The sequence below is a fragment of the Anthonomus grandis genome, chromosome 9 (assembly GCF_022605725.1).
Source record: "Anthonomus grandis grandis chromosome 9, icAntGran1.3, whole genome shotgun sequence".
NCBI classification, from domain to species: domain Eukaryota; kingdom Metazoa; phylum Arthropoda; class Insecta; order Coleoptera; family Curculionidae; genus Anthonomus; species Anthonomus grandis.
Genome location: NC_065554.1, coordinates 16,401,962 through 16,421,519, shown reverse-complemented (window position 1 = coordinate 16,421,519; position 19,558 = coordinate 16,401,962). Strand labels below are relative to the sequence as shown.

General features: G+C 30.7%; 1 protein-coding gene across 1 annotated transcript in view; it reads right to left on the bottom strand.

Moving 5' to 3' along the window:
- The window catches only part of LOC126740707 (uncharacterized), a 114,925-nt gene that overhangs the window by 89,466 nt on the left and 5,901 nt on the right, over positions 1-19,558 (bottom strand). The window contains exons 2-6 of the mRNA XM_050446835.1: positions 13,675-13,846; positions 10,140-10,416; positions 5,733-6,006; positions 5,548-5,680; positions 5,306-5,496 (exon numbers count right to left, since the gene is read on the bottom strand). Of these exons, the coding sequence (XP_050302792.1) occupies positions 5,306-5,496; positions 5,548-5,680; positions 5,733-6,006; positions 10,140-10,416; positions 13,675-13,846 (1,047 nt within the window). The remainder of the gene's footprint in view (positions 1-5,305; positions 5,497-5,547; positions 5,681-5,732; positions 6,007-10,139; positions 10,417-13,674; positions 13,847-19,558) is intronic.

The window sequence follows — 19,558 nt, the reverse complement described above, 5'->3', positions numbered from 1 at the left end:
AGTAGTATACTGAATCAAGGGGGTTTTTATTATTTAAAAATAACAATTTCGAATATTTTTCAAAGCATTAAATGGAAAAAATCCAAGGACAACCAGCATATATTTTTAAAGGACAGGCATAGGCTCTTTCTGTGCCTTTCACACTAATTTTTTATTTGTCTCTTAAAGTAAATTTTCAGATAGCTTAAAGCATGCAGTTATAACACATATATTTAAATCTGGTATTGCTAGTAATCTTAAAAACTATAGGCCTATATCTGTCATCAATTCAGTTGCTAAAATATTCGAAAACTTGCTTTATAGGAATATTTTGAATTACTTTAAAGAAGGTTGCCGTTCAGAATAACATGGTTTTTTAACAACGTGTGTCAAATTTGTGTATTTTTACAAGTTTTGCAGCAGAGGCCATAAGTAGTAAAACTCTGGATGTCATTTTTACCGACTGTACCAAAGCTTTTGATGAAGTTGATCACTGTATGCTTATTAAAAAACTAAGCAAAATCGGTTTTGGTTTAGGAGCATCATCTTTAGGACTTAAAAAACACTATGCATAGGGAACTAATATAAAATTTCTAACCTTGTAACTGGAAGCCAAATTTAAAATTTAATGAATTTGGAAAAGCATACAGAACACTTAGGTTCTTAATTCATTACTCAACATTCTTTCAAAGAAGTGAAACCCTAAAATACAATGACTAGTAAGATCTCACTTAGAATATTCAATGTTGATCTGATCGAAAACGTTCAAAAACGATTCTTACGGTTCCTTTATGTCAAAAAGTTTGGTATATACATGATTTCCTATAATGCTATGTTAACTCGTTTTAAAATTCAGTGACTCGATAATAAGAGAAATTTGCATTCAGCCCTTTTTATCTGTTCTGTTGTAAATCATATTAAATATAAATACTGCTCTCTTATAAATAATATTAAATTTTATGTTCCAAAAATAAATCTAAGAATAATTAATAACAATAGACTGTTCTCTAACAAATAAGATCGATTGTTCATCTATAAATCAGATGTTAGAAGAATATAACCATTTTAAATTCTTCTGAAAAACAAGTAAAGGATGCTTTTAAAATAATATTTAGATGTATAGTTTCTTTTTTACTTATTTTATCTTGTCTAGGTTTAGTTTTTTATGTAGGTATTAGGCATGAGTTTTTATCAGCAGTAAGCAATCTTTTAATGTAACAACAATTGTGTTGTGTTTTAAAGGAGAATAAATAAATATATATCTAATAGCATTTTTAACAGTCTTTGCTCTGTATATATAGGATTGTCTGTTTTTTTCTTCAAAAATAGAAATATTTATATTTGATTACATTATTATATTACTAATAATTACATCATTAATTTACAACCCTATAATTCTAAGAATTATGTAGGACTTTCTTTTTTTTTCTTTTTTATTTAACTCTCACACTTTCTTTTCATGATATATATGTACCTTTTGTTGTGGTTTGCAGGAAAATGCGCAATAAGCATGATAAGAAATATAGCATGATTTTATTTGATGCTAATAGTCTCGTCACGTCCTAACAAGACTGAAAATTACAAAAACCTTAAGTACAAGAACTCTAAAAAGCCAAATATTCTTAATGTTCTATTGTGAAATCAACACAGACGATAGTTTAAGGTGTAGTTTCATATGAAAGTATCCTAGTGTCACGTGTAAATTGGTTTGAAGTCGGAAGTTATATGATAAATCTTATGAACTTAAATTTAAAAACATGGAAGTATATTCCATTTATATAACATCAACCTACCAGCTAATTTCAATCATGTTAAAGCAAGTGAGAATTACCCGCAGACCAAACTCACATGTGGAGTTTGTTCATGATCATCAGCAAAAGATAATTAAGTTTTAAACCAATGTGAAATATATTTAATGAACATGTTAAGAGGATCTATGGAAAGCTTGAATCCTTGTGGAACCCCAGATAGTCATACAGGGATAACATGACAATAGGAACTACCTGCGTTCGTCTAGTATTTTTGCGGTAAGTTTTCATTCACTGAAAAATGATAGCGGACCAGAAATTCGACAGTATCTTAATTTACTCAACTTTTCACTGGGGAACCTTTACCTAGTCGAAAGCTTTGACAAAGTCTATGTAGGAATTCAAATCCACCCTTTTCAGAGTCTTCAACGTTTCTTAAAGTACTGAAAGCCTAATTATCCTGTGATCAAAACAGTTGGTAACTAAGAAGCTAAATATTTGATTATTAATATTGATGCAATGGTCTAAAAATAAAAAACCGTTTAGGGGAGATGTTTTTTTTTTAAATATTATAATTTTGAAGCTGAAATCGGGTGAGATTTGTTAGACTCATTAAGATTCTTTACAGAGGACTAGCACTACAAATAAAGCATCATCATCATATCAATAATGTTATACTGAAAGAACAACCCAAGGCCTGATTTTTTTTCTAATTTAACATTCATGGAATATCGCATAAGGTTTTTAATGTTCAGCATGTGGTGTTATATGTTGAAGGAAATGGCATAGTTGGATAATGTGTTAGTGTTACGAGAAGGCTGACTACTAAGATTTTGATTTGCAGTATTAATCTGAGAGAAAACTGAACAAAAGTAGGTTGCAATTAACTGCATCAGAGCAATATTTATGTTAAGAATAATAAACTAAATGCTTAGCGTGGTATTTTTTTTTTTGTCGCAAAGTAAGAAATTTACAGAAAGTGCTTAAATACTTATTACTAGTATGTATTTAAGTATTTCTAGAAACTTTGTGGTTAAGGTCAATAATACCTATTACTTAATGAACTAAAAAAACTTGAGTATAATTTTTGATAATTCTTCAGTCTTTTTCAGCTTTGATAAATAGAAAAATAGCCATTGCGTAAATACGCTTAAAACATTTACATAATCTAAAACATCGCTTAACAATTGAAACCAAGTATTTTTCTGCACTCTTTAATTTTATCATTGTTTCATTATGGTGATATAATCTATTATAACACAATTACATTTTCCATTTCAAAAATAGTATTAAAAAGTTTTTACTTAAAGATTTGCTACAGAATTTATATTACACCTCACCTTCATTGTTTCTTTTCATGTCAAATAGACACATCATATTGTTTTTGGAAATATTGTTCTTTTCAATTGCTGTTTAAAAACTGGATATGTCCCAGGTATATGGAAACATGCTTTAATTTTAAATCCTTTTTATTTTCTTATTATTCCAACTTTCAAAAAAATTTAGAAAAATATTTACTTTATAAGCTCGATGACAACTTTATAAAAAACAAAATAACTTTTAACTGTCAATCTCGTTTTTGCAAGAATCATAGTACTACTTCGGTGGTAGCTAATATAACAGATAATTCTATTGACAAGAGTAATATATCATCCTTGTTACTGTTGAGCTTTTCCAAAGCGTTTGATACTTTGGAACATGAAGTTATGTGTGGAAAGCTAGAATACTATAGACTACAGTCACGTTTTTTCAAGCATACGTTAAAAAAAGAATACAGGTGGCTGTGATGGTTATCAATAAGATGGATAGGATAACGTGGGAATTCCAGATTCTTCCGAAATTACTTTAGAAAAATTTAAAAAAGGATGGGTTTATAAAAAAATATGTAAAACGTGCATCAAAATAACTGCATAAAAAATAATGCCTCCAAGTGTTCCGTTATTTTTATGGGCAAAAAAAGAGGTTGCCTTATGTCCAGGAAAATCTTAAATTATGTATATTGGTTTAACAGAACTACAATTTACAGAGAAACCACATAATCTGGGTCTGCCTTTTGAAAAAGACAAAAGATTTGATTAAGTTTTGTATTACAGCGTATCAGTTGCAACATTTTTAGAGTAACTGTCGCAGATTTATTTTTAACCAAAATGTGATACAGTACCATTTAAAATGAACGAGTAGGGTTGTATAGAAAATGTATTTTAGAGTAACCTAAGTGTTTGTGTAGTTTCGCCTACCATACTGTAAATTATTTATAACAAGAATGTTATTTAAACAATCAACTAAATATATGGGTGAACTGGTAGTGTTTCTTTTTGTTTTTTAACTGATTTTATTATGTTTTATATAAGTAACATCGTTTGCTTTTAAAGCACTTGTAGTCCTTTTTAAATATATATAGAGTTTTTAAAGTAAGGAAAGTCACTGTACCTTATACATTTTTTGTATGTGGATGACATCAAGGATACTAGATTATTCAATATTATTTAACTTTGTGAACATACAACAGCTTTTCAAAAATTATCCAGTTATGTTGCATTTAAATTCTGGAACATTTTGTATATTATCCTTAATATAAGTTAAAAAAAAAACAAAAAAAAATATGGTAATGCATAATACATTGATATTTTTGGAGTTACATGTAAATTAAGGTTCACCTTTCCCTTCAATAGTCTTAGTAGTACTTAGGTAGCACTGGTTGTTTTGGTTATGATGTACTTGAGTTTACACAGTTCATTAATTACAAGTCCACACAGTACAATTATTCTGGCCTTTGATATTTTGAAAAATCCATGTAGCCATTGTTTTTTGTTAGTAGTTTATTCGGAATAAAAACGAAAATGTGTATCCTGCTCTTCGCCTTTTTGGGAAAACTGTCGATTTTCTGCTCGTTTGATTTTGAGTAGCACAGAAAAACGTATGGAACAAAAACTTAAGATACTTTTGTTCTTTAGAACTTACCTTCTAAGAAAAAGTTAGAAGGCACCAAAGTTACAAAAATAAGTTAAGATTTCGAAAAATTTACACTAACTTTTTTAAAATTAAGTTTACCACAATAATTATGTAACTTCAAAATAATTTTGGTGACTGACGCTTGTGAATTGTAGAGAATTTAAAGAAAAAATAACAAAATAAACGTCAATAAGTGGAGATATTGTCTCTGCGTATAATCTATTTTTAAATAATTTTTTTTATTAACAAGCAGTTTTACACCAGCTCTCTAGAAGATAAAATTATTTTGAAAGAAATGTTTTAGTTTAGTTTTTTTTAGTTTAGTTGTTTACAGTACCTCCTGCAAAGATGTTTTCGAGAAGCGGTTGTTACAATCGAGATGCATTCCTATTTGCTAATTTTACTTACATCTGTTTTATAATTTTTTACATTGCCAAATAAACATTTTGAGCGTAAACATTTTCTGAATTTATTTTTAAAATATGTTTTTAACATCTTTATTAATATATCGCGTGATAGTACAGAGTTACTTCAAACAATACTTTTTAAATTAGGTCCGGCTTTTCCTAACTCTGAGGGATTTTTTGACAAAATAAGATAATTAATATAACATGAGTCAAACTTACCCTTTTCATCTTTTTGCTGCTTTCCATCTTTATCAGAGAAAAGCTGAACATTACAAAACCTTTTTCTAAAAGGCGCCAAATTTTCTATTATATTATCATAAGGGATGCTACTGCAACTGTGCGTCCTAATTTTCTTTTCAAAGTGATTTTCAGGGGATGTTTCATTGTCCATCAGTTTCATAAATGTATACCTAAAAAAATCATAATAGAAAAAGCATAAAATTATACTTTACATTATTTACCTATTTAAGCTTGTGGTGGTTGTAACAATCTTAGTAGTTTCCGAGTCTGTCTTCACGGTTTTAATTGTTGTAATTTGCTCTTTAGGAGGCGATTTCTGGCCTGTTTCGGACTCGATAACTTCAACCGAAGGAGCTTTAAAAATACAATGAATATTCTGGGTTGGACTTTATATACGTTTAGTCACCTTTGACTTTCTTGTTCTTCTTCTTAGCGCCAGTAGTTTTGCTCTTAACCTTGATCTTTTGTAGCTTGTTCTGCGGTGTCCGGAATACGTCGTCCACCGGACGAATTCGGACATCGTTGAGGTCGTTGTCCGGATCCAGGGTGTGATATCCTTTGCTGAGTTTGGACACATCTTGAGGCGAAACGGATTGATCGATAAATTCTATGTTATCGATTCGATCGAAAACTGTGGTTTGGCGAGGATGATGTTCTTCGTTAAATCCGGTTGATTTTGGCTAGTAGAAGAGTTTTACTTCTTTAATGTCTTAACAATTTATGAGCAAATAGTTTTAGAACAAAAAGATGTAGACTAGAACAAAAATGTTGTAAAAACATTACAAGTTTTACAAGGTGTATCGTTATGTTGAATTTTTGGGACCGTAAACACTTCTTTTCAAGTTGAAAAAAAGATGCAAAACTTGTATATCAAATTTTATTTATTTCAAAGTTACACGCCCATGAATGTTATTTGAAGATAATACTATAATAAATACTGATAACTCGGCGATCACAAATACAAACGAAACGGTTTTATGATAAACAAGCCCTTATTATTAACTAACTATCTCTTCATGCACCTTATTAGTAATAGAAGATATTCATACAAATCAATAAGCCGTCAAAACAGCAACTAAGAATGATTGACATACAAGCGAGCAAGTTTAAGTGCAGCCACAGCTTCTTAGTGAGTGACGTTTTCTTTTACAAAATGCCTCAGCTATTTTCTTTTGAAGAGTGCACAGACATGCAATTTGTGTATGGCTACCGTACCGGCAATGCTCGTCAAGAAGTTATCGAGTATCGACATCGTTTTGCAAATAGACGCATTCCGTCGTTACAGAACAATTCTGGAAGTAAACAGATAATTTTCGGAATGCATTCTGCGTGATTATCTTTTCTATCGGGGAATGAACTTGCCAGCAGACTTGGATCAACAAGTACTTAATACTGTTATAAGGGTTCCAACTATCAGTGTACATCGAATCTGTAGACAAGTCGGAGTACCGCGAATGACTGTATGGCGAATTTTAAAACATGAAGACTTACATCTATACCATTACCAAGATTTGCTTATGGCGGAACACTATGCTCGTCTAGTTTCTTCTACTTGGATATTGAAACAGTCCCGTCTTAATATTCATTTCTACAGAATAATCCTCTGGACAGATAAAGCGACGTTCACAAGGCGTGGTATTACAAATCTGAGAAACCTGCATAGGTGGGAAAATCAGAAAATCCAAAAGGTGCACGTCCATGTAATTTTCAACATGCATTTTTTGTTAACGTTTGAGCTGCTTTAATCGATGACTTGTTGATTGGTCCTATTGGGCTTTCTGCAAGGTTGAATGCGAACAGTTACCTTTTCTTAATGTAAATTAAGTAATTTCTTATGGACGAACTTCAAGGACTTTTGGTGGAGGTACCACTGAATATTCGCCTACACATGTGGTCCCTATAATATAATATAAATAGGCTGCTGAAAAAATACGAAAAAAAGGGGCTAAATGCAGGTAACTACGTCATTTATCTTAAAGGCTTAAGTGCCCAAGCCTGCATTCAACAAGGAGTTATTGCATCAACAAGGAGTTATTATTATTGACCTTTTCTTTTAATAAAATCATTCTTTATTTACTTTACGATTTTTTTAGCATTATCCTCAAATACCATGCATGAAATTAACTTTAAAAGAAATAAAAATGGACATACAAGTTTTGCGTTTTTTTAACTTGAACAGAAGTGTTTCAAAATTTAACATAACTATACGGGACACCTTTCACACTAAAGACTATTAGTAACTATGTTTGAATTACCAAATGAGAAAAATGGTAAATTATAAAAAAAATTGAATCTAGAATTCGATATGGTTTATTGATGTATGGAAAAGTATCAGTAATTCAAGTAAAGCTGCTGTTTGTAAAAACAGCGTAAAACAGGTTATTTTGATAATGGAGTTTTAAAATGATGCCCATGAAAACTTTGAAAATTAGAGAATAACTTAGACTGAAGAAAAACATTGAAACGCAAAAAAAGCCTTTCAATGTTTTAAGACATTAAATACCCACTATGAATAGCTCTCAACGATATATCGGGAAGTATTAGTCCTTTTGCTATTTCATTACTTTAAGTTTCTACGACAGGCGCTAGAGGACGCAACTTCTATGGCTAATAAAAAATAGAATTTTTACATAATTTTGCCTAGCTAAGAGTTATTATAAACAATGGTACCATTACCATCACCAAATTACCAATTTTGTTATGGTTAGATCTACTTTTATTTATATGTTATTAACAACCCAATATGGGTAATCAATATCAAATCGGCTCAGTCATGTTTAATAAGGCGTTTCTTACCATATATACGGAATGGACAAAAATTATATGCATTTGACTGTAAACGCTAGACGGAGAGGAGCTGTATTACAACGTAATAAACATTGCGCGTTTTGTTGTATTTTAGGTATTTGTAAAGAGGAATAAAAGTTTGAAAAATCAGCGAAGAAGTTTTGCAGGTGTTAAAACTATTTTTTTAATGAGATTTATGTATAAAAAAGAGTGCTTCCAATCGCTAACTTATTTTATTAAACTTAAGACTTTCTGATAAATGTTTCATAATTTGTATTGGGCATAATTATTATGTCACCCGTTTAAATATTATTATTGTATGTTGTATTATGTTTTATGTTCACTTTTACTGTATTATTTTGTGCTTTGTTACTTCCGGTTTGCTGCAAATATTTTGTATACTATAGTTAAATAAATGAACCTAACCTATCCTATTAAAACATGGACATTTTGCATATTTATCTTAATGTCGAAAATTTGTCATTATCAATTTTTGTTTTTTATTTTATGTTGTTCATAAAAAATATAAAAACTATAAAGACTCATAGACTTGCTTTTTTCCCAACAATAAGGCTGTCACCCACGCAGACACTACTAGGCCTACTAATATCAATCTACTAAATCAATTCTAAATAGGCACCTTATTACTTTTAATAACTGGACCAAATTTCTACTAAATCGTAAATACTATTTTGACAATCATATATCAGAAATTAATCAACTCTGAATATATGTTCACAGAAACTTTTTTCTTAGAATGACCACCTGAAGATTGGTACCATAATTAGGAAACATTTTGGAATACTGACGCTTTTAAAGAAAAAAAGAAAAATAACAGAATACCAACTCTGGAGACTACAATGGCATCTGTAGCAAATCCAAACAATGCTGATGCAATGTGGGAAACAATGGAAAATTTGAGTACTCACAGTAACCAAACCACCGTAGAAAAAAGAAGATATAACAAAAGGCGGAAATGGTTTTACAATGAACGCGAGAAAGTTTTAAAATTAAGGAGCCAGGTGGACTACAAATTGTTTCCAAGGTGGACTAACAGTCAGAAGAGCTAAAGTCAAATAGAATTAACAACAGAATAAGAAATTTCAAGAGGTAAAAAATATAAAAAAACGACTGTAGATCTAGAGTTGGAACTGTCGTAAAGAACGACAAAGATAACTTTGCAAGTTGCAGAGCGGAACTGATGGAGACTTGGAAGTATCTTCTCCAAGGCTTGAAGGTGTACTAAATGTGCGGGCATATATGTATATATGAATATACATATCATAACCCAACCCTTGGTGAAAGAACCTTAAGAGGAAGAAGCTGTCATTTGCTATCCAAAAATAAAAAAAAAAACAAAGCTCCAGGAACTAATGCACTACCAGTGGAATGTTTCAAAAAAAGAGGAAAAACTCTAGTGCTTTCTATGAGCTCATCTGCTAAATTTGGAAAAAAGAGAAGAGGAAATACCAACCACCTAGAAAGAAAGTGTTATAATAACCATATATAAAAAGGGCAAGCTATAGAGAAATATTCCCTACTAATACAGAATATAAAATATGCTCCGTAATGTAGATTATCAATTGGGAGATTACCAGTGTGGTTTTAGAAAAAACCGACCGAACAACGGAAGAGTGCATCAGCTATTTATATATTGTAAGCAAGCATATGATAGCATCATAAGAGTGGAATGCCATGGCAGAACTGGTTATTCAAAAAAGCTAGTTAATCTTACAAAAGCTTGTGTAGAGGAATCTAGAAGTGCAGTAAGACTAAAAGGAAAACTTTCGATCTTCTTTACAATCAACAGTGGTCTCAAACAGAGAGATGTTATGCCCACTTTTTGTCATTTATGCTTTAAAAAGCATGGTGCCAAAGGCAAGGACATAATCGTTGCTCTTAAGAAATTAGGGTCCTCGTATATTAAATGGATTTTACTAAATTACATCAGAGTACAAATTCCTTGTTCGTTTTTAAATCGCTAATAAAAATTAAAAAAGTTAATGAAAAACATATATTAACTTACTCTTTCATTTTTATTTTTCGCGGGGGGAGCACACGGCGGCGTTTGCACCAACGCCGCCTCCTCCCCCACCTCCACCGAGGCGACCGATGTCGCTCTTTTTTGCCGTCCTAGTTCGCCCTTTTTTCCGCTTGATGTCAGCGACCGGGTCCACGCTAGCGGACCACGTCCTCGCGAACTTCCCGCCGATCCGCTTGCTGCACCTCCGCTGCTCACGCTGGCTGTACCTGACGACTCGACGGAGGATCCTTTGCTGCGCGGAATGGTTGCAAACGTCGTCCTTTATAAATATATATTTATTCATTAGTATATTCACAGAAAATTTATGAAGACCACTAAAAATATGTACTATAACAGTAGACTTTCTAGAACAAGCAAAGAGAAAGTTTAATTGTTATTATCTTATATTAAAACATGTACGATAAAAAACTCATTTCGTTTTTTCGATCAAACAGGTATGAGCTTAAAGAGGTTATTTCGGAAATAAAAAATAAAGTCAAGTGTAGATGATTAAATCTCAGCGGACGTACTCATCCCTGGATAAAAGAAGGATGTTCAATTTTCTTCAATCAATTCATTTAATAACTTCTAAACAATTTGGTTTTCAAGAGGCCAGGGATACTGATGATTTTTTGATTTCATCTCGATTGCCGTTATCAATATGTCATGTCCTCATCATTGGAAGTTAGCTGTGGTGTCCCGCAGGGCTCTGTTTTGGGTCCTATTTTGTTCTATATATTATTAATCTATTATGGTATAAATTAATGATTTTGTTCAGTTGAACATCAATGTGACCTCTCCTCAAATGTCATTTCCTCCATGATATGTGCCAAATCTCTCCAGGATTTCACAAAGGACCAAAACATTTTGGGATTTGTTTCTTAACTCAGATGTCTCTTAAGTAGTTGGTGTAGGCAGCTTTGTAGATTTTAGTTTTAACAGAAAACTCTTTTGGAACGGTATCTGGTCATCCAGAAGAACGATCTGGATTTTTTTAAATTTAAGGTAAAGTTTATACTTAGGCTTAGTAAGTTTGATTATCTGAATGGTAACCCACACTAGGTGATAGGGTTAAAACTGATTTATAAAAATTTTCGGTAAGAGTAGAATAGAAAGCCTCAGTGAGTATATTAACATCTGTAGATACCTTAAGATGTCGACAATTCTGGGAGGCAAGGAAAATGTACATCAGTAAATAGTTTGCTTTCCCAAAGTTGAATTTGGTAGTAATAACCAAATCTTCGAACTTGCAATACCTTTATTCGAAGATTTAGTTATTACTACTGTACCAATGTCTACCACCTTCAAAACTGATTGAATTTGGTAGTTGAGATAACCTTGCAATTTCTAGAATCTTCTTAACAGAAATGGTGAGATTCAACGGGAACCAAAAAATTCTCAACCCCATCAACCCTAACATCATCAAATGATGCAATAACAAGATCCACAAGTACATCACTACTGTTTCTGATTTGGTTTACCTAAATAAATTGTTTAAAGAAACAAATAATACAAGCCTACTCAAACAGTCGCTGCTGAACATAGGACTTACATCACTAGTCCTGTTAATGCAATGGCTATATAATATAATATATGGCTGCTAGGCAATGTTAAATGCGCCGATAATAGTAAATTCTAAATTTTGTTTAGCACGAAATTTGGCAGTTTGCTCAAAAAAACGTTCATATAAATTACTACCACTGTTAGGGACAAAATATACTACAATAACATATAAGTGGGAAATAGTGGTATTCTCCAAATGGTATTCTAATACACAATGCTTCCTAATCTGTATAAATAAATTTAACTTCAATAGCAATAAAGCTATCTTTAACCGCAAGCAACACACTATCTCTAAAAATCAGTCTGTCCTTAAAGCTTAACTCTGTATTACTAATAGAATTATTTTACCATGTCAATATCATTAAGCACTAAATTGCTTTTAAGTTAATTTTGTTTGTAAAAAAAAGTCTCACAAGGCTGTTAAAAAGTCAGAGTATGATCAACATCTTAATGAATTTAAAACACAAAAAGATGATTCTCATAATTCATATGTCACTTAAGTTGAAAATAATGTAACTGAAGATCCAACAATACTTTGGCCTTATATGAAAGCAAAAAGGGGTTGTTCAAGACATGAGATATGACATATGATAAGTCGGAACATATAGTTATTGTAACTTGTTTTCAAAGTATGTTTGCAGCCATTGACAGGAATTATAAAATCCACAAAAATAAACTAGCTATTAATTTTTTGAACTGGAAGTTAAACAGGTCTTAAGGGGTATGAGCAGTTCAAATTCAAATTCAAAACAAATTTATTTATCATGAAGGTAAATAAATAATCATATACAAAATTGTAGCATAATAATATACATATGTTATACAACCTACCAAATACATGATAAATTCAGCTGATTATCTAATATGATGCTTTTTCTTAAGGGAGTATCATACCATTTTGGCTAATCCATTTAAATTTATTTTCAATTTAATCTGTATGTCCTTACATTTATGTTGAAAATAGCTAGGTTTCATCTAATATGGAAAAGCTAAACTAACATGACTAATCTCTAGAGACCAATTTTTATCCTTAAAAGCTTTGCAAAGATTTTTGAGAAGACCTTGTACAACCTCATCTTTCCCTAGTTCATTATGTTACAGCTGCAATAATGTATTCTTTTATATCTAACTTTCTTCAGTTTACACAATACTTAACTGATACCATTGATGATACTGGTCAGATTCATGTGGTGTATTAAGACTTTTATTAGACTGATCATTTGGTTCTCCGAAAACAACTAAACCTCCTTGGCTTTAGTACATCACTGATTTCATTTTTTTAGGTTTTATCTAATAATTATAATCAATGTGTTAAGTCGTTTTATACAATGGGTTTAAGTCAAAACTTATATGCGGTTTCATCTGGAGTCCCTTAAGGATTAAACGTGAAACCACTAGTGTTCCTACTCTTTATTAAAGACTACTGCTTTGGTTTGTGATCAGTGCTGTTTGTAGAACATTTAAAACTGTACACTAAACTAAGACATTTATGTAGACATTATGTATTTAATATAGTATTGACTGTGAAATAATGCAATATTGTGAAAACATAAGCAACCCAGATCTTACATTCTGTACTCAATTAACATTTGTTCCACATATTCAATCCACCAAATAAAGTACTTGAAAGACAAGAATCACACTACGAAGAATCCCAAATTATTATATTCACTGGCACAATTCAAAGTTTAGTAGGTACATCTCATGTCCCTGGAGAGACCTTTGACAACACCCTCTTACTATAATAGTTTAACATTGACTCTCTTAGGTAAGTTAGTATCTGTTGTAAGTATTTATTAAGTAAAGTTTTATCTATAAAAACTTGGTTGCATAAGAAATTTAATGTGTTCTTAGTGCTTAGCTTTCTTAGTATTTCTTCTTGTTCTGTAAATAGTTCATACTATTAAAATATAAAACAGAGAAAGTGATAATTCTACAGTGTGTAAAAACGATCCAATAAATACAAGAAACTTACGATCCCTGATGGAGTTTGGGGCAGGACTGTCCCGTGGTTCCCTTCTTTTCGGGATGGCAAGCGCTGCACCAAGGTGCCCTTAACACCCTTGCCAATCCGTTGGTTTCTCTGGAACCATCGTATGAATGTCGAAAAAATCGCTTTTTAAAATCTACGTCCAGTATGGATGCTTCTTAATGGCTTATTTTGATTCAGTTGCTTTAATACTAAATAAAAGCTAAAAGGAATACTGATTAAACATTTTGAAACAATATGATTGAAATGTATTATTACCTTTGTTTAAAAACCTCCTTATTATAAGATACAATTATTGAATTTGACTAATATTTTGTTATTCTATCCTAAACCTAAGTGAGCACCAATTTTTATAGTATGAATATATTAATAAGTGACTAAGGGTTTGTTACTAGCTTTTACAGTCTTAATGCGTTCTAATATATAATTATATATAACTTTGAGAATTATTCTAAAATGGGATTTCTATCACAATTTGACTGGAGTAGCTATAGGTGGCGGACTCGAAAATGTCGCATGGAATCCTGAAATAAAAAAGTGAATTTTAATTAAATCACAACCGAAATGTTCACATCTTATAGATCACTGTCTTATGTATAACAAACATATTATTATGGTTTCAAACATTACTGCATATTATGTATTTTCAAAATGGATTAGGCAAGGTGTTTTTTATTTTCGGCACTCAATCGTTAAATACAAATGGTGTCATAGATAATGCAATACTTATTGTTTGATTTTATTGTTGTTTTATTTCAAAGCATATGGGATGACACACTTTGAAAACAATTTGGATTATTAATGTTTGTTAGTCATATAATTCAACATCTTTCTTTCTGTAATGTGGCAACATATTTATATGTGATTAAAAATTTTATTAATATTTGGGATAAATAAAGTTGTTTTAAGATATATATTCGTTTTTTTTGAAACCACCTATGGCTTTAATAGCTGGAGAGTCAGAGTCTACTATAAATAAATTATGTTTGATATAAATTGAGAATAAGCTATATAAAAGAATAGTTCAGTTGTATGAAGCAAAATTAAAGAAGCTTATACAAAAGAGTTTTATTTTCATTTATATGCAGATAATCACATTTGGGGGCTGTTTCTTTAAGACATTTGTTGATAAATTTGGAGTCTAAAATCAGAGTTAAATATTAATCAAGGCCTAAAGCATTATGATCTTGCATATAGACTCTGTAAAAATAATATTAGAAAAGTATTTTTCTATTAAGTACTTATATAGTAACCAGTTAATAATTTCTATTAATTATCTGGTTTAATGATCAACTTAAATTAATGAATAATTAAAACCCATAGCCTAAACAAAATAAACCCAATTCTAGGACCTTAGCAAATTGTGACAGATTATATAAAAAGATACAATATGAATTGCAGATCAGGTCATAAATAATGTTTCACCACTCCCTTCTGAGGGGATATGTAAAATTTAGAATTCCTGAGGACTTTGTACTGGGACTTTACTTGTTCCTTATTCATGGAGGGTATTCTGTAGATAACACCACATCTTATACAAGCTTATCATCCTTCCAACATTAGCCAGAGTGGAATTCAAACATGCCAGCCAGATTCAGGGTCAATTCATGAGGTGAATCTTGAAAAATGTAAAGAATGTCTTGATAAATTGAAACCATGGAAAGTTTTTCTAGCAACATTGATTTCTGGACATCATAACCTGTTAGTTATAAATCTGATTTATTCTATTTTATCATGAGAATTTTAAACTGTCTAGCCTTTGAATATTAAACTTTATTTACATTAGGAATAACTCATAAAGCAAATGTAAATTCTTTCAAACTTTTTCATAATACTGTTTTATTTTAATGAAAGTTACATTCTAGCATATACCTAGTCAAGAAGCATTGCTTCCTTTGGTAATACAAGTTGATTTATGTTGTCATTGAGTGTTGTATATGTAATAATACATATTTTGTTAGAGCTTCCTTTTGTTAAGTAGCAGTAGTACCTTTCAATATAAACCAAAGAATTTTAAATTAAAAAAGTTGTCTGGTGCAAACTTTGAAAATTCTGTTTTGCAGTTTTGCAAAGCAAACACATTTAATTTCACATTTATGCTATATCATCATTTTAAACTGAAGAAAACAATCTTTTTTAATGTTAAAGAAAAAGTGTTAAATAAATAAGTTACAATTTAAAAAAATAAGGACTTGATCTACAAACAAATATGCCTCCAGAATGTTAAGAGAAAAACACCCTATTTATTAGCAGAGGTAACCAATGACAAAAACTATATGGTGAGAACTATTTTAAATTATTATAGAAAAAAATCTGAAAAGAAAAAAAAAACAAAATCTTATGTTATTCACTAAATGAATTGAAATGCTCAATGTGTTCCTGAAGCAACATTGATACAAGCAACATTATCTCCTTTGCAACCTTTCCAAACTTGCAGTTATAATTTGGTTTTCTTGGATCACAGGTGGCATGTGGAGGAGCTCCCTCTTGTTGCTAAAGTAAATCTCAATATTCCTCTAGGGGCAATTTTAAGAGGTTTTCAATTTGATTTTGAAGAAAATTATGGTACTGTGGACCACTACGAGATTCATTATAAAATATTGGATCCAAAATTTAATTACTTTTTGAACTACACCAAACATGAATTTTTCTTCCTTCCTACTTTGTTTGACTGCCTTAAAATTTCCTAATTTAATAGGTGGCAAATATGGCTTTGTCAGATAATTTTATCAAAAAATTAGATTTCTTTTGTTGCCGAATTATAATTTCACACATAAATTCCCAGCTTTCATTCTGGCCAACTAAATTTGAAAGTTCTGTTCCAGTTTGATGTAGAGGAAGATGGTGACTGAATGACTTGAACTGCATCCAAAGCTGACTTGCTGTAATTCTTTCTATAATCAAACCAAATGCATATATTAACTTATTAGTTACATATATTATCAATATTGGGTTATCAAAATGATGTAAAAACTATAATATTTAAAAGCATGAAAGATTAAAAATATAAAAGTAATACTAGTTTTTTTTTAAATAAGTTTTTTATTACTAAATTAATTAAAGAGCTCATCCACTGCTAAAGCTTATGACTAATGGTCTTAATACCTAGCATAAAATTTACCCAACTTCACAAGTCACACACTTTATATAAGTTAGAGATAAAAAACAGTTATGAGTTTTATATTCAAAGATTTGTTTACAGAATAAAAGGGATGTCTAAGAAAGAATAACTGGATTGTTTCTTTGAACTTTTTTTTTATTTGTGTGAGGTTTAAAACCTTTTGGTAATGCAGTTTCACACTTTTACACCCATAAAATAGCGACATCTTTCTAGGAGAGCTGTATTATGCCTTCATACAACTAGGACCATTTCTAGTATTATATATAAATTTAAAAGTTCTGTTCAACATAGTTTTTGTCCTCAGTTTGTTTTTGTGACACAGTGATTCAGTTTCTTCAAATAATTTTTGTTTTTATGGATATATTTCTATCAAAATGCATGTTGTTTTTGCTTTCCTGGCAATTTCTGGACACCTGTAATACAGCATTACTATCGGTAGTAAAAATTTTATTGCTTTGGTGATCACCTGCATTACCTGTATTATATTAATATATTTAATTAACAAGAGGGATTGAATTAGGTTCTAATCTAGAATTACTGATCATATCATAATATGAATTAAAAAATGTGAGGTTATAATTTGTGTTTATATTATACTTATAGCTTCTGCCTTTTTATATATAAAATAACTAAATAATAATTATTACTGTACACTATGTCCAATAACAATCATTATATATAATAAACCATTAAGAATTGGGGGTAATGGACAGATAAACTTGCCAATTAGATATTTCATTATGCTTAACATGTTTAAGTACATATTAGACGTGGCTTAGGATATCAGAATTGTTACAAACAAATAATGTAAATATCTTGGAAACTACATATCCCATAGTGTCAATATAAATTTTAAATTTACCTTGCAATTACTGCAGAATTCAATCTAATACCCATAATATTTTTACAAGTAATAATTACTTCACAGATCGTTTTCTTGCAGCGTTAAAAGATATATTAAAAATACACCGGTCGCAATATTATCGATTTCATGCCTGGACTACCCCACACATTGCAGATCGTTATGATATTATTTTCGCAAAAAAAAATAAACTAAAACGCATTGAACTGATGGGAAGGATTTTGCCTGACGTTTGCTTATTAAACGGCGACGTAATCTAGTTATTTAGGAAGAGTGAAAATTAAACTACAAAGGGATTCGAGTATTTTATAAAGGAAATAATTTAGGCATTTCCAAAAAAATCTTACATTTCTTGTGCAAAATGACACCACCCCAAAAAACAGATGAAACACTTTTGAATATTTGACATTTCTACGCTAGGAGGCGCCATAAGTTACATGAACTTCTTCTTCTTCTTCTTGTGTTTTTTGCAATTTTGAGCTTAGAAACTCTGTATTTGTAAATGATCAACCACAATAGATGGCGCTAAAACACTGTGGTAAAATAAAGCTAAACAGAAGTGAGTAAGATCTACTCGTTTAGTAGATTTCCACTTTTCTAATAGATTTCTAGATCAATTTGTTTCAAATAATTTTAGTAGGCAGATTATTTTTAGCAGATGTTGATAGACTTTAATTTTGCCTTAAATGATTTCTAAAAATGCCATTAACAATAATTATTATTTTAAAAACAATTGTCACGAATATTTTTTATTGTTGCTAGAGGTATAAGAATTTAGGTTTTTTATTACTTAGGATGCTTTGCCTGCTTTTTTTGTCTGTGGTTCTCCTCAATTCTTACGTGTGATTCACCGTAGTGTTTTTCAAGAAACGTCAAATTTATTTTTGATTTTATTTATTGAGCTGTAAAATGGGTAGAATCGGAGCAGAATCCTAATATTCCTACGTAATATTACCTGTTGTAAGCACTTTTCCGCAAAACAGAAAAAGAATATTATTGGATTCAATAGAACCGCTAAGGTTTGTTCATTTCTACAATTTTCCAATTAAAATAGTAGAATAACGTTTTATCTTTCTTTTAGATCGATCAAATGTAAAAAAAACACAGTTTTAGTGTCTATGCTTGTGGAATACAATATTTTATTTCTGTAAAGGATCATCTAACCAATGTCATCAAGGATGCTTTTCGTGACCAGAAATCAGAACTAGTACACAGATTTTCTTGAAAGAGGCAGCATGACAAAGTTCATCGATTATACAAAAAACCACTACACATGCTTCTTATATGTATATACAGTGTGGTGACTTTAACTGGAATAAATTCAGTTAAAACTAATCAAAATTTATCTCGCAAAATTCCTGAAACCCGTCGATTTTTGTTTCTTTTTTTTCACATTTCAAGATAGTTTTTGTATTTTTTCACCTACAGGGGGGGTCCAAATTAATCCCAACTTTTTTTTTTCAAATGGAAAGCCACTTTTTTTAAACTCTCATTGAAAAGAGCCTTTTTTCTTGAATAAATTGCCCTATTTACTTTTGTATTTACTTTGATTATATAAAGGAGAAATACAAAAAAAAATAAAAACCATTAAATTATTAAACGTTGCGTTTAATGTTTAAGATGCTCAAAATGAGCACCATTTACTTATTGGCAAAGCCCAAGACGATAATAAAATTCGTTTCTGACATTTTCTAACACTTCTGGAGACATTTGTCGGATTTCTTGCCTAATACATTCTTTGAGTTCGTCCAAGTTCGTCCACTCGATTGCACCCCTTCTACCAATCCATCTGTTTGGAAAATTGTCATCTAAATACTGGCGTACATTACGGGCATAATGTGGGGGAGCACCATCTTGTTGCATCCAGATTCTTTCATCATACAAAT